Below are 16290 nucleotides of genomic sequence, written 5' to 3' on the forward strand. Positions count from 1 at the left end.
TTCTGTAGGTGGTAGGAGAGAGGATCTCACTGCCAAGACGCTAGCACAGACTGTGCTATAGCTATATATGGTGCTTTACAGAGAGAATGAAAAGATGGGCCTGTGCCCAAGGATTGCCTGATGATGGTATGGCAGGAGGTCCCTGGAAAAGCTCTGCCTGTGTTAGCTCAACTCCTACTCCATGCTTCTGGTCTCAGTGGGAATATGTCATGCTTAAACGGCTGTGGGCATTCCTGGGGTCGGGGCTAGCTTCAGCCTGAAGGTACCAGACAAAGCTGGGAGACGAGAATCATCTTTTTACCATCCTCCCTGTGGCTTTCCCAACTACGTGTGAAGCTCTGTTTGATAAGAAGCAAACTTCTGTTCATCAGGTGCTACTTATTTTCTGCTACACTTTGCATTTTGTTGTTTTTTCATTCTTTTGGGGTGTATGTTCTGCAATGGATTTACAGCCTATTCATTTCAGCCTAGCATGTGGGAGCTTTGGAGGAGCTCAAATGTTGGGCTTTTCCTAAAGCTCCAGAAGTGGAAAAGATATTTTTGGTAGGTGACTACCTACCCGAGATACCTAATACAGGCCTGTCTGGGGGCTTTTTTTAGAGCTTGTTTAGCATCTGTCTGTGAATTAGATAATCTTTACAGACTTCTCCTATTCATAACTTGGAACTGAGGCATCCTAAGTCATTAGAGCCATGATTTTCAGAAAATCCCTGATGATGGGCTGACTAAAACTCCGCACCCCAGTGGTAGTGAGTACTAACACAGTAATGTAGACAGCCAGTATACAGATACGCATTTGTCAGATACATGCTGTGTATTCCAACACCCCTCCACACAGTGTTTCACTGGAGAGCTTCCTGTGAGAAGAGTTGTCTGAATTCTGACTACTTTTACGTTATCTCCTTTTGCAGGAAAAGTCAGCCAAATGGGCAGGAACCCCTCAAGAGGCAGGGATCAGCCACGAGCAAAACACCGGTCCTGTCGCCTCAGGCCATCAAACACATATGGGTTCGGACAGCATTGATTGAGAAGGTGCTTGACAAGATCGTGCAGTATATTGTCGATAACTGCAGGTAAGGAAAGAATCAGAAGCACAGGGATTTGTTGCACTGATGTGTTTAGGTATCTGCAACGAGGGATTTCATGAAAAGTCTTCTGCAAACTTCCGTGGTGCAGACTTCTGGTAAGAAGAAAACCGGTTGCACAGGCATTTAGTAAATAATGTTCTTTTGTTTTGAATCATTGACAGTGTTTCAGACTTAGAAGAAATGTTAACAGCTATACAGCTTTCCAGAAATCAACTAAAAAACTAACTTGAAGTATATTAGGTGCCCAAATGCTAATGGGACCTAGACCTTAGTGGAATAGAAATGTCTTCTAATACATCAGGAGTGCTTAATTCACTTACATTAGTTGAAAATAATCCTTTGGGACTTTAGGAACTTTGTAGATGAAGGAAAGTGAAATGAGTTTAGAACAGGAGGAGTTAATGACATAAAATCTTAGGGTTGTGAAAACAGGTTCTTTGAATCATGTTTCCTTTTTAGAAGAGTCAAGCTTTGTGTAAAGTGAATCTTCCCTTGCAAAACTGGAGAAGAGCATCAGTGCTTTATGGATGTAATCCACAGGGACTCTTAAAGAGGAAAAGACAAGTCCTCTCTATTCTATCATTGCTTCCTACTGTCCAGCATTAGCTTTGGTTTCCCAGGAGGTGGTTCTTAACCTTACCCGTCTTACCCTCCCTACCCTCCCATAACTGATAAAGAAGAATTATGGGGCACACTGGGGACTATTTCCCATAAGAAGAGAAAGGTAGGAACCCTAAAGCTGATGTGGTCCCAGAAAGGTAGGTCTGCACCCACTGCCATTGGAATTTGTTCACAGTGGTGCTCTTGTAATTCTGCACTGGGGGGACACATTCTTGGCTGTCCAAAGCCCATGGGTCTGAACAAGGCAGAGCGCCAGGGCAGAGGAACTTATTTTCACAGTCTTTTCCAAGTTTGCATTACTGTTTTCCTTATCAGCTTTATTTTCATGATCTGCCTTGCCACTAAAAAGGAGGAGAATGGAATAAAGGTCTTTCTGCTGTTCAAAGAAAACTGTTGCTCTGGGATATCTAATGCCAGTTTGTTTTAAGAGCTGTGTGCAGAAGAGACAATGGGAGGGTTGGCTGTGTCCCAGAGACACAGTTAATGAAAGCATTTTAGTCCAGTGTAGCAGTAAGCCTGCTGATACATGGATACAAGGACTTTTTAATTTCTTTTTCCACGTAATTCTTCTGGGCAGAGATGTCAAGAGGGTTCGGTCTCAATTGTTCCATTACTGTGTACTGTAGATGTTCACCTTACTGCCTTCTCCATCCATTCAAATGAGTTAGGATCAGGTCCTTAATTGCAGGTGTGTGATTTTGAGAACCTGACTTAGTGAATAAAATGAACCTCTTCATAAGGCTTGTTCTCATGCATTTTTGTGACATTACTGCTCAAATGCTCCATGTTTAAGTCCTTCAGCTCGACTGTTCTTGAGGAAGAGAAGGTGGTTTAGAGTTTGAGCCCCATCTAGTGGAAGAGACAGCAGAGGATAACGACAGTTCAAGAAATTCGGGTGTTTTGATTTTTTTTTTTTGCTATGTGGTTTTATAAGTCAGCTTTGCCTGCTGTGACGGGAAGACTTTGGGGTCATTGCAAGAGCTACTATTTGTAGTAGTTCATTGTTCTTGACAGTGTTTCAAGATTATTCCTCACAGATGGAAGAGATGTTTAAGAATGTGCGGATCTCTTGGTCTCTGTGGAAAACTGACAAAATTGCTTGCAGAGAGTTATTGTTTGTCTCCATATTGCATGGTGCCCAAAGCCCCAAATCAAATATACTGGGTAAACACATTTAGCAAAAGGCAAGCTCCTGCCTCTCAAGAGCTCAGTTCACAAACAGATGAGGCAGAACGAGCATACTGAGAGGAAGTGACTTGCCTGAGATTACACAGCTGATCAAGGGCAGAATATGGATCCAAAGTAGGGGTGGTGGTCATTTTGTTAAATATAGAAGTCTGGAGCGTAGGTGTATTGAACTGGTTGTTCTAGGCTCCTTTTATGCTCCACGGAGATCTAGTCAATGTTACTGTTATAGTTTAGGAAATGATCAAATTCTAAAGCAGATGTCTAAAATAGGCTAAATGAATTTCTCTGTAGCTTTCTTACGATATATTTTAATGATCTTTAAAAATAGTTCAGGACACACCATGTTGTAAAAACCTTTACCTGCAAACCCAACACATTTCTTTTTTACGAGATCAGTAGATGAGCCAGTCAAGCTCCATTAGAGCTTTTAGAGGAGACGCATGCGTTGGTGATTTCTGGGTAATCCTAGCAACTGCTTTTCCTCTACCTGTCAAGTTCAGGCAATATATAGCGTTTGATCCCTTTGGTCCTGTCTCTGGCTGTTTAGATACACAGTTTTCTTATCGGCCCATTGTGTGGGAGAGTGTCTTTGATAATCACAGCAAAATTCTGTTGCTGGAATTTTTGTGTTAGAACTGTAACTAAAACCAAGCTTTGAAAACGTGTTCCATTTCAGTATGTGCGCAGTACTCCAGATGTACAGCCTAGATCCCATTTTCACCCTTGGTAGAACTCTTAGAACTCTAAACTCTGAAATCTTCCCTTTTATATAGGTAATTTAATTGTCTGAATTTGCTCTTGAAATGAGTGTTTGGCCTCAGTTTTTATTAAGTATGAAGTCTGACCTGGAATCGTGACCTCAGTAGTCATGCTTCCCCCTGCACACACAGTCGACTTCCACTGGACTACTGGGGGGCCACAGCAAATGCTGAAGGAATTGTCAGGTTACTAGCAGCGTGTCTAGCTTCTCTGCCCTTATCTCTTTTGCTTCCTTTGGCATACTTTCTGGTAAGCAGTAACGTGATATTTTTAAAGTCAGTGGACTCATGCTACTAGGAGGCATAAGAGCTTTTAAAAATAACAAGCAGTGTTTTTAACTGGGCTCTGATCTTTTATTCCTAGTAAATATTATGAAAAAGAAGCTTTACTGGCAGATCCTGTTTGTGGCCCAATACTGGCTTCTCTTCTAGGTGAGTTCTTGCAAAGTTACTTCTTCTTATGCTAAAGAAAATAAATTGTTTCTTAAAACATTTTGTATTATGACAGTGTTACAAAAGGTGATTTTTATCTCTAGCATGTAGTTTAACTATTTATAATAGAGCAACATAGAAGATGTTGTTTTGTTGCTTACGAGACCAGTAAAGACTGGTCATCTGTTTTTATTATTAATAATTGGTTGGATCAGAGAACAGAATGGGAATGGCTTTCTATTGAATGCTTGCTAGCAGATTGGAACTACTAACGCTGCTATGGCAGGGTATTGTGTCCTGCAGGAATGTTTTTATATAGCCTTAGATAACAGGACCTGATATGTTGTTATATGTATTGTCTATATTATGGGCTGATCCTGTAGAATCATTAAGCGATCATTAACATTCACATGGCTTGAGATGGAAATCTCACTTGCAGTACTTGGCCAGCGGATAAGACTAAGTATGTTTCTGAACAGACTCGGAAGGTTTCTTTCTTGGGCTCTTTTCTTAGTCGGACCATGTGCTCTGGAGTACACCAAGCTGAAAACAGCAGATCACTATTGGACAGACCCTTCAGCAGATGAGCTTGTTCAACGACACCGCATTCATGGAGTACACGGCCGCCAAGACTCTCCTTCAAAGCGCCCAGCCCTGGGAGTAGGTATTTACTGTGTAGCTATTTCTCAGTTAAGGCACAGGTTGATAATAAAAACAGCCCCAGGAGGGAGAGACCTGAATCTAGAACAACTTTTCTTTTCTCTTCTGTAATGGAGCCTTTATCACAGATTAGAAGTCCATTTGGGCCCAGATGTCCTCTTTATCTGTATGTAGAAAAGTTTGAGATCCAGGACTAAATTCTGTGGCTTTTGACACTTGTGATCTGACCAGGTAGTTCACAAGAAATTATGAGCTGCCTTGGTCGGGTGAGTAAGAGTCCAGGTCATTTCTCTGCAAGGTCTCCTGGCTCCAGAAGAAGTTCTACTCTACAGAGATTGGTCTAAATGGAACTGTTCCTGTTTTATTGGCGTGCCAGTACAGTCATTCCTGTCCTACCTGATCTGCCTTGACTGTGTTTGGTTGTGTGCTAGATCCGGAAACGACATTCAAGTGGGAGCACGTCAGAAGATCGCTTTGCTGCTTCGGCAAGAGAGTATGTGGAGTCTTTGCATCAGAATTCCCGAACACACCTTTTGTATGGGAAAAACAATGTCTTAGTCCAGCCGGTGAGTACCTTGAGTTTTGGGCCAATACACACAGCTGCTGCCTGGCTGTGGCTTGAGAAGTCAGTAGTGTAGGTAAGAACATAACCTAGGCTTGTCAAGTACTCGCTTAATGTCTTGTCCTCAGGACAGTGCTGACTTCCCACTTGACTCTGTTATGCTGAGGTAGATTAAGATGTGACAAATGCTTTCACTGCCTGACCAATGTGAACTGTGAAGTGGGCCTATAGGTAGGAACAAACGTACTGGACTGCATTTCGTAAACCCAGTGACCATACTGTGTTTTTTCCCCTCTTCCTAATAGCAGTATTAAATACCAGTACTTTTGGTGTTAAGGTTTCCCTCAGCAGTTCCTAGATAATGCACTGCTCTGGATCTTGTGGGGCATAGGAAGACTGGAACATGACAATTATAGTTGTGCACTTGAGTCACCTGGCTTGTGTGTTTGTTGCTTCTGTGAACAGAAAGATGACTTGGAGGCAATTCCTGGGTATCTCTCCCTTCATCAGTCAGCAGATAGTTTGACATTAAAATGGACTCCAAATCAGCTGATGAATGGAACTCTTGGAGACTCAGAGCTTGAGAAAAGGTAGTCATTGCATTCAGGAAAAGATCGGAAGCATTCACGGTGTTTATTTCTTGTATACTTGGCAATATGACATAAGTGTAACAAGGCTGATTTAATGGAAGGGCTTCTGAATAGTGCATAAGTTGAGGTCTCGGACAGCTTGGGTTCTGTTCCTGTTTTGCCACAGATTAAGCAACTTTCCAAAGGTCCTGTAATGCACTTGGGTATAAGGCGTTTTCAAAAGGAAAACAAAAGCGCGCTTTTCCAGGTGTTTGGGACAAAAGGCTCAACACTACCTTCCATCATTACAATTCTAGTACCTCCCTTCAGACGGTCACAAATCACTTGGCAAGCATGGCTAATTTCAGCCTCAAGAGCTACCTGCAATGTCATTGTCTTTCGTTAGATCGGTTACTCATGTAATTTGGCATTCTGCTTCAGTAGAAAGACAGGTAAAGTCTTGAACCAGGCAGGTATGTCTCCTCAAGGGAATGCTTCCTTCAGCCCCAGAACAGTGCTCTCAAATGCTTAATCCACACCATTCTTTTTCTAAAACTTCATGTGTATTTTTTAATAGAACATTAATGAAGCCCTCTACCCTTGCGTTTATCGCTAAACTCTGTCGAGGTGTTCTCTGAAGGGTTTGGAGCTGTTTCCAGTGTTTAAACTGTAAGCTTGAGCCCAAAAGGATTTACATGCTGCTGCCCATAAATCACATGTCCAAGACAGAACTGAACCTGGCTGTCCTGAAGCCCAGCTACAAGACCATCGTGAAGTCTGTGCCCCAGGCATTTTAATCTTGGCCAGATCATTGTTGTAACCTGGTATGGGGCAGTGGGGGGGAAGGGGAGGTGCAGAGGGAAAGGGAGGTTATGGAAAGGCTGGTGCCAGATGTATCCACTGTGGAGAACTAGTTCCTTTGCCTTTTACTTGACTATTAATTTACCTTAATTGACCAAATTTAATAAGCAGTTATTAACTTAGCAGAGTCTTTTTATTGGGTGCTTGGAACCGCAAGCACTCCTGAATATGAAAAAAAAAATGTTTCCTGCACTTTTTCCTTCCCTATTAGTGTTTACTGGGACTACGCGTTAATAGTGCCGCTCAGCCAGATCGTCTGCATTCACTGCCATCAGCAACGTAAGCATAAACCTTCTTCTCATGGGGGTGCTCCCAGAGCCCCTTTCTGCCAGGTGAATGTTAATGCTGCTAATGCTGCTGCCATTTTATGTGGTGCCTGTTAGGGGTTTATTGCAAAAGGAGGCAAACTATTTTTCTTCTTCAGATGTCTTCACTGAAAGGCCTGGTAAGAACTCCTCTACCTAACACTGCTCCAGTTGTGAATTGCTTTCCATGTTCTTTGTTTTTTCTGTGTGCTTTGTTTTTTCTGAGCATCTGTACAGAACAGCACTTACGGGGAAACCGTCAGCAGCAGGTATTAAACATAGAAGCTTTGGCTTTATAAGCATGGGCCTCCATCCATTGACAATTACAAAAAAAGGGCGGGGGGGAAGCAGTTCTGTCAGCCGTGTCTCTAGTGGGATCATCAACCTGTAGAAAGGGAGTGCGTGTAACCAGAGCCACCCTCTGTCACCCTCTGACCATCCAGTTCTCAGTAGCCCATTCTGCTCAATGTAGGGAGAGGAATCTGGAACAAAACGTCTCTCCCACTGCTTTCCTTACCACAAGCCTTAAGTCAAAATCACAGAGCAAAGACAAAGAACATTTAGAAATTCTATTTGGAGTCAGATTTGAGTTACAGATGGACTAAAGGATCTTTTGAACTAAGCCTGTTTTAGAAGACAGTTTATGTATATTGCTTTAAAATACAAAAGCAGGAGAGCCACTTGAATGATTGCTTTTCCTCCCTCAGTGTCATGAACACTTCTAACTAGTTACAGACATATGGGGATGAGTGTTAAAATCTAGAATCCTAGCTGGTAGAGGATGACAATTGCAATGTTAGTTCAGGTCCATTTGCCTCACTTCAGTCAGCTTCCCCGGGACACTTTGTGCCTGTCCAATATTTCACTGACTGGTCCGATGCATCACCGCTCTGCTTTGTGGCAGTTCCTTAGGAAAAGGGGAATTAAACGACAGACGTGAAACATGACAGCCTTTGTTGTTCTTCACTGAGAAAGCCGTTTCAGTATTAAGTGCCAGGCATGTACACAACATGATTTTTGTTGTTTGCACAAGACAACAGACACTTGGCGGTCCTGCCACCACACCTAGCTACCAGACTGGAACTTGCACAGCCATGCTGGGGAACATATCCTCCTCTTGGAGATCCCACCTTTACCCAGGTGGCTCCAGATGCCTCATTCATTCAGTTTTGGAAAAGGAAATTAAGAACCCAATTCACTTATATTCTTTTGAAAACTGTACGAGATGCAGATGATTATGCTTAAAAGAGTATCCAGAGCCCAGGGTGGTTTTCCTTATTTGTGCTAAATTTCTCATGACAGTGAAGATAGATGAGAAAAATTCACAATAAGGAATGTGACTTGCTAATTCTCACAAGAATAAAGCTGACAGCCTCTAGTTACATCCATTAGATTGGTTTTCTCTCTAAATTGTGTCCCCTTTGTCAAGTTATGTCATACACCAGAGACTTAGTTTAGTTATTCCTTTATTATTTATTATATTAGTGTTCAGAATCACTTTAAATGTTTCTGCATGAAGCCTGTCATAGCTTGCTTGTATCTTGAACTTCTTTAGGACTAAAGGACTGAGATCATCCCTAGATCGCACTGTGACTTACAGAGATTTATTTATCTACTTAGAGATGATCACAAATAAAAATTACTTAGAAGGTAAGAGCAAAAAATAGAGGTTCCGATGTAACAGTGTGGACTCCCCTTGTCCTCCTTTGCAGCAGAAAGCAGATGGACATTAGTCTTGGTGAGTCAGGATGGAACTCAGAGACCTCCGCTGCACTTCCCCCAAGGAGGTCACCTCCTCGCGTTTCTTTCCTGCCTGGAAAATGGTCTTCTGCCTCGTGGTCAGCTGGAACCACCGCTTTGGTCCCAACAGGGCAAGGTACTGCCTTTTCTGATGAGCTGCTTGTAGTAGGTAGGGCTGATGTTAATGTCTTTGTTCAGCCAGCATCCTGCTCCACAGAGTCTGGGCATTGATTTCCAGCTGCTTTATAGTAAACTGGGAGGCAAAATAACTCCATTTAGTCCAATTTGATTTTTATACAGATAGTCTATAAAAAGTGTTCATACCTTCATTACCCCGTTGAGCAATGAACTGGAATCCACCATTGTATCGAAATATGAACCCAAACGATAGCGACTGAGACTCAAATGGACTGGGACATACTTGCTGTCAGAGGCTTGGATTATTGAAGAAGCTGGTGCCCAACTCCCATGGGTTACGAGAAAAAGCTGTGTCTTACATACACAGAAAAGTTGTGTGAGGTACCCCTAAACCACCTGCTATATGTGATTCTACTGGTGTTTTCTCCCTTACCTCCTCCCAGCATTGAAAGATTAGTTTTAAGATCTAAGTTGCCAAATGTCTGAAGTACTTAGTTTGTTGTGCTCTGTTAGTCATTCATAGCTGAATGTATGGAATCATTGTTTTCTCTAGGGTAAAGTATTTCCAAAGCTTCGAAAACGGAACAGCAACAAATCAGTGGACCTAGAGGAAATGCCAGCTGAAGACACTTCCACAGACTATGTGTTCAGAATTATCTATCCAGGACACAAGCATGATAACAGTAAGTGCCTTTGTTCTGCTTTGTTAAAGAAAACAAACAAAAAACCAAACCAAACCAAAAACCTACGAAAACCTTGAAGTAATATCCTGGGAAGTAACTGAAGGTAACAGACAAGCCAGGTTTTTGTGGGGGGGAAAAACCCTATCACAAAATTTCACTGTGTGATAATTGTGATCAACAGGTACAGCTTACTGTAGGTTTCCTTAATGTGAAGGAAACTTGTTGTGAAGTGAAACTTGTTATCTTAGTGGAAATGGAGTTGAGGTGGGGAATCTTATTTATATTTACTCTGTGTTTTGCAGAGGAAGTTTTCAAAATACTCCCCTGGGCTTGCAAACTGAGACTAAAAGCAAAAAGATTGCTTGACTAGCCAAGAGCAGTTTTGCTCCTGAAGTGAGGATATTTTTATTGGCCACACTGCTTGCTCATAATGTTGTTATTAGAAAAAAAAAAACATAAACTCAACTCTTAAAGTACCCCAAGAACTCCCTGGGCTAAGTTTTTCTGGCTTGGAAGCAAGAACTTAACAATGGATAAATAAAGGCCCTTCCAAGGAAACTAAATGAATTCCCAAGCACCAAACCACCTCATGTGAATACAAATTCCTTACATGCAAGAAGGCATTTGAGCTAGTTCTCAAACAGCATGTTCGGTTTTATTTCCCTTGGCAAAGAAGCAAGAATTTCCCAGGAAGATCAGACCCTAAAATTTACAGGGGATTTGGATTTACTGCTCATATTGGGACTTACTGCAGCTGAAAAAGCAGAAATCTCAACTGAACCCTCCTTACCCCAGGGGACTGAACCACAATGGTGGCCATGCTTTTATTAGGGCTTCTGGATTTGCACAGGTAAGTTCATGCACACACCAGCAAAAGCATGTTCTGCCTTTGCCTGAATCAAGGGGACTGCAGATTCTGTGGGCACCTTCAGCACAGACCTGCCTGTTGAGTGCGAGACAGAGCGAGCCGGCTCCTGCCTTGGGCTTCCTTAGGAGGAGGCCTGTACCTTGCATGTCTGCAGTGCCAGACAGAGCTGGGGAGCGGAATGTTTGCTGTCCAGATGCATCTGGCACAGGTTTCAGAGTGGAAGAGAGGCCACAGCATTGATAAGGGCATGATGAAGGAGAGAAGCTAGTTGGAGCCTACAATTCCCATGGAGTTTTACTAAAAAGCATACTCGCCTACTGCAGGCTGGCATTGGGAGCTTTCCCCATTGCCATGATGTGACACGTGTGCTCTGGGAGCGCAGCCTGTGCACAATCAAAAGCTGGCCTGTGTTTGGTGGAGCATGCTTTTTTTTTCTGTAAGAAACTCATTTTTCATACCTATTTACAGGAGCTTGTGCCTTCAGGAAGAGGGCAGGATTCAAGTCCTTTGTCTTTGCTGAACATGTCCTTTTGAGTTTTCCCGCAGAATCGAGTTCTCTCTTCTTATGCTCCTCTTTCACTATTTTCTTTGAGCAGTAACTATTAACTACCACCACTTAGCTGCCAGCCGCTCTACCTCTGTTGACGATGATGAGGAGGAGGAAGATAAGCTACACGCAATGCTATCAATGATCTGCTCTCGGAACCTCACAGCTCCTAATAGGATGAAAGGTTTTTATCCTCCTCCCCCTGTGTCCCAGAGCTCTATTGCAGCTCGTTCCACTGATGCATACAACAGTGTTGGCATTATTACAGGGAAAAACATTTCACTCACACCATGAGATCTGGAGATTAAGTCGACTGTGCTGAGAGGCTGGGAATGTGCTCACAACCTATGGGAAGCAGAAACAACAGCATCTTCCCTCTCCTTTGAGTGTGCGTGCTGCTGAACGGACAAACCTTCTCTCCTTCTGGAGGCTTCCTGCCCCACTTTCGTAAAAGCTGGATACTAGAGCGTGTCCTCACAAGAGGAGGAGGGAGTGTAACAGGTCTTTGTATTCTCCCTCTATGAGTTAGTCGTGTACAGACTAACATAAACTAACATAACAGACTGGGGAGGGCAGCCTTGTCTAGGAAGGATCAGAAGTGAGCCATTACAGCAGCAGTGATGTGCTGGGCAAAGTCAGAAATGGAGTGTGCCTGTGTAGACAGAACAGGGCAGAAGTGTAGTGAGTTACAGTTTGAGCCCAGGGATGGTTCAGGTATGCGTGCTCCCCCACTTTGGATACCTCTATAAGGTAGCAGAACTGTGCAGAGAAGATTGTATGGAGATGCAATACCTTTCTGTGGTCGGGTGCTTTCATTCCACTTCTTGCATTCATAGGCTAGGTGGGTTTCAGATGATCAGCTGCAAGACTCTCCACCCTCCAAAACTTTGTCATCTAATTCTTTTCCTAAAGCAATTCATAACAGAGGTACTAAGTTGGTATTCTCAAGAAGTGTATGTATTAGCAAGCATTCAGGATCTAGTAGTGTAGTTCTGGAGACTGAGAAGTCCTTGCTTTCTCAAAGGAGGAAGGTGAATGGTGTACAAAATAATCCATTCCCCAGGCCAAACCCCTCCTGCACAGCATGGATTCTAAGACTTGCAGTTGTTCAGAAGACAGGCAGGTGTTGTCGAGGCCTCTCCACTAGTTCATGTGAAATCTCTCTCCCCTCTAGGCTTAGCAGTTACTGCACACCTTTAATACTGCCAGACTTTTGGCCTTGATACCTCTTGAGTGCATGTGCCAAACCTGGCATGCTCGTGTTACAATCCAAACAACAGCCTCCGCCTCTTCCTAATAACTGGAGTGCATCAGCAAGAACAGGATCTTCTCTGTTATCAGGCTGTAAAGTAGCTGTCAGAAGTTTGACAGCTGCAGAGGAAGTAGGAAGGAGCGCAACTGCTTGCAAGTTTGGCTCGTCTATATTTTTCATTCGTTAGGTTAGCATGAACATGCTTTTTCTGGTATTTCTATTTCCTAAGAAAAACACAAGGTATCTTGACTCCAGATAAGACACTCATACCTTTAAATAGCGGAGCAATGATTTTGGTTCCAAATGGATGTTAGCCCTGGTCTGGTGAGACTGACTGTAGGAGACAATAATACCCCTGCATCTCTGTATAGTGCTTAAGTTCTGTTTAGATAGGATATGAACATGTGTTCAAGGAGATCCTCCTCATTTCTTGTAGGCTGCTCACACACTTATCCCAAGGCAGGAGCCCCTAGAAACTGATAAAGCCCAGCCCAAGTTAATAAAGAGTTCTTGGAAGGTATGGATGGAAAGAAACTCCAAAAATACAGCGTTCCTCTTGAAAAAAGATAATGTTTCCGGAAGTTTCTGTGTGTCTTAACTGATCGTGTCTGCATATGGGTGATAACGGAAAGGAAGAAGGTCTAACACTGCCATATACACATGTTAAGAGGCTAACGCTGTGATCTAAAGCATAAGAAACACAATTTAGTCTGTAGTCAGGTGATGGAAATTTTAAGTTATCCCACTAGAACAGCTGTCAGATATCTGCTTTTGCTTATTTAATCTTGAAGGTAATGGTAGTTAGGAATATGTCTGCTGTTTGAGTAGCGATTCTTGCTGAACTAGCTTGGATTGGCTGTCGTCTCTCCAGCAGCATCCCTTTTAAATAATGACAACACTGTTGTAGCAGGTTTGCTAGCCATCTGCTTTTACATTTTGCAACATGCTCGACTTTTGCATGTAGCTGAAGTTACAGATACCACCACTACAATTAAATAAAAGATGCTGTTCACTCTAATTCTTCACTAATTCAGGTACCTTTCATCTGAATCTTTAGGTTCTGTGGGGTTCTTTCCTTGTTTCTCTAAAAAATACAATAAATTAAAACTGAAAAACCCACTTTTCTTGTCTGTAGAGGGGAGGCAAAAAATAACGACCTAAAAATGTTTGTCCAATGGTTTTTATTTGAACCCAATAAGAAGCTGCAATAAATACTGGGTCATTCAGCTCCTTCCTGAAGAATTAAGGTGAAGAGCATTTTTGCATCACACTTTGTTTTGTGAAATGAAATACACATGACTGCTTCCGCATGAGCCTGTGCTTTTTCTGTTAACAGATGTTTTTACTCCACTCCTTCCTCACCTATGCCCACTTTCTAATAGGCACTACTAAAATGCTTTATGCTATCTTGATTTAAAATGCATGAGATGGTTTGGAATTGCCCCTACCACCACCCAACAAATGTATGTTTTAAAAGCACGGCCCAGGGGACTGGATTTTGCTTACAAATGTTAACTTAGTGACATACAGTATTATGGCATTTGCCTTAATTTTAATCATGGGTGAGCTGAAAGGCCAGTTATTTATTATAAAACAAAAAACCCACGAGCTCAAATGCCAGCTGGGAAAGTTGAAGAGCTGAAGCCAAGCTTTCTGAAGGCAACTGGTGATTTTTTGGGGGGTTGCCTTCCTGAAGCTGGTTAAAAAGGCAAATAGATTTGGTGGAGCAGGGATAACTCAAGAAGCTGCACTGTACTGTTGGATCACATTTTCCTGCAGAGTATCCCGCTTTTATAAACATAGTGTTTGCATTAGTAGGACTTGAACTATCCTTCTGCGCTGAGTATTTTAGGACCTGGTTCTGAGGGGGAAAGAAGCATCTTCTGAAAATAACTGAATCAGTTTGTCTTAATTTCTTTTATGCTCAAACTTTCACTCTAGCTGGACTAGCAGTTACATGGCTGATTCCAGGAACTGCAAAATGAAATTCTGAGACCGGAATTAAATAGAAGGTCAGGTTAGGTGATCTCTTCTGGCCATAAAATTACTATAGCATTACACAAGAACCAGTTTTAGTTGTTACTGCAGCACCCTTTTCTCTATTCTCTTGAAACATGAACTGGGATGTGCATGGGCAAGAAAGGGGGAAACAGTGAAGGGATCTGACTTCGTGGGAAGTGACCGCGCACAGCATGCAGCTGGTTTAGATGTGCCGAGAGCAGTATTTCTGAGGTCGCTAGGATGGTGCTCTCCCCTTTTTGGAATCAAGGTTCAGAGCCTGTTGAGAAGTAAAGCATGAAGCCATCAGGATGCACAGAAGGAAGAGGGGGAAAGAAGAAAAAAGGCTGATGGCCTGCTGTTTTGTTTGGTTTTTTCCCTAGACACCAGCGAAATGATAGAGATGCAAGGCTTTGGGGCAAACTTGCTTTCGTGGCAGCTGGAGCACTGCAGCCAAGGCTCCTCACGTGTCTCCTGTTCAACGGGCAGCTCTCCGTACGATATACCCAGCTGCTGCAACTGCATCCATGATAGGTAAGCAAGCTGTGCAGGGAGCTTACCTGGGAGACTTTGTGCATGTCACAGTTAAAAGCAGGGAGGTTTTATTGGTTGCAGCACCAGAGACGGTAACAATTTTCAAGTAGTTTCTAACATAAAAAGATGGAGTTATACAGTAAGAAATATAGTTTTAAAACTAACCTATTAAACTACTCTCAAGTCACATTTTGATAGAAAAATTGCATCTAGTTCTTTTGTCTAGTTTAATATAATTCAAGCGTTTTCTTTAACACTCATTAACAATTACAATGAAGGGCAACAATTCATCTAATTTGACAAGGACCTTTGCAATGCACCTGCAGCAGTGGTAGCTAAATGTGCCAGGTGAATCTGTTTTGGGCCAAAACGCTGGTGGGGAAAATGCTTTAAAAAGTGTAATTTGTCATTATTGTTGTCCTTTAGCTAAAGAAATCTTGGTGCAGAGAAAGAATTGCTATGTGTAGGTCACAGGGATCAGCACAAAATTCATGATAATCTCTGTCCTCATGACCCATCATGTTCCTGTTACTGTGTCTCCACAGAACTCCGTTAAAGATGTTGTGTGAAAGCATGAAGAGGCAAATCGTTTCCAGAGCCTTTTATGGATGTAAGTGAAGCTTCTTATATCCAGCCCTTGTGGTATCCATATGCTTATCTAAAAAACATGTGATGTTTGTTTTAGAAAGCAGTCCAAACCCAAATTATTGTTGTGAGTCAGATCACCTCAGGGCAGTAGGGTGGACGTGACTCAGGTATCATAGCTTCATAATTCCATTATTTGTGGGTTTTGCATACAGCAATGGGCGAACTGATGCTTAGTGAAGACAGAATGTAGTTTTACATTGCAGTGTAATACTCTACTTCGATTTTACTAGTCTGTGTAAGATTTATTTAATCTTTGGCTCTGTTGCAATTCTTCATTCTTACACAGTACAAGGCAAGTTTAGTTCATATAGGATTATTAGTGGCAGGTTTAAAGTGTCACAGCTTCCTCTTCAAAAAGGGGCTGCTGATATTAGGTAGACTGCTCATTTATAAAAGTTCACCTCCTGCCCCAACCACAGGGCTTGCCTACTGCCGCCATTTGTCAACAGTGCGAACCCATCTGTCTGCCCTCGTGAACCACACTATTATCCCACCTGACAAACCATCCAGCGCCGCAGGGGGCCTGACTAAAGAGGTCTGGAGCAAGTATCAGAAGGACAAGAAGGTAAGTGACAGAATACCTTTATGATCATTACGCTAGCTCCCACACACTGCTGCATTGAGCATGGTATCCCTTAGAACGGACCCCAGGCAGTATTAAAGGTGTTTTCTAGTCTTCACAGGATCACTCCTCTTTCTAGTGAGAGTAAGTAGATTCTTACAATCTCTTTTATCCTTTCCTTCTCTGATGATGGCAAAGATATCAATTAACATCAAAGCAACTGATCTCATGATGACTCTAGTCTATTAAAAGTTAGATTATTTTCATGGGAGGCAT

The 16290-nt window shown here is 42.5% G+C and overlaps 1 protein-coding gene across 1 annotated transcript in view; it reads left to right on the plus strand.

The window, feature by feature from the left end:
* The window catches only part of SGSM2 (small G protein signaling modulator 2), a 61748-nt gene that overhangs the window by 33181 nt on the left and 12277 nt on the right, over nucleotides 1–16290 (plus strand). Inside the window, 11 exon segments of the mRNA XM_050908897.1 lie at nucleotides 912–1073; nucleotides 4020–4087; nucleotides 4602–4747; nucleotides 5179–5313; nucleotides 5775–5899; nucleotides 6951–7018; nucleotides 8760–8920; nucleotides 9476–9605; nucleotides 14654–14804; nucleotides 15350–15414; nucleotides 15872–16017. Of these exon segments, the coding sequence (XP_050764854.1) occupies nucleotides 912–1073; nucleotides 4020–4087; nucleotides 4602–4747; nucleotides 5179–5313; nucleotides 5775–5899; nucleotides 6951–7018; nucleotides 8760–8920; nucleotides 9476–9605; nucleotides 14654–14804; nucleotides 15350–15414; nucleotides 15872–16017 (1357 nt within the window).

The sequence above is a fragment of the Gymnogyps californianus genome, chromosome 20 (genome assembly GCF_018139145.2).
Source record: "Gymnogyps californianus isolate 813 chromosome 20, ASM1813914v2, whole genome shotgun sequence".
Classification (NCBI taxonomy): domain Eukaryota; kingdom Metazoa; phylum Chordata; class Aves; order Accipitriformes; family Cathartidae; genus Gymnogyps; species Gymnogyps californianus.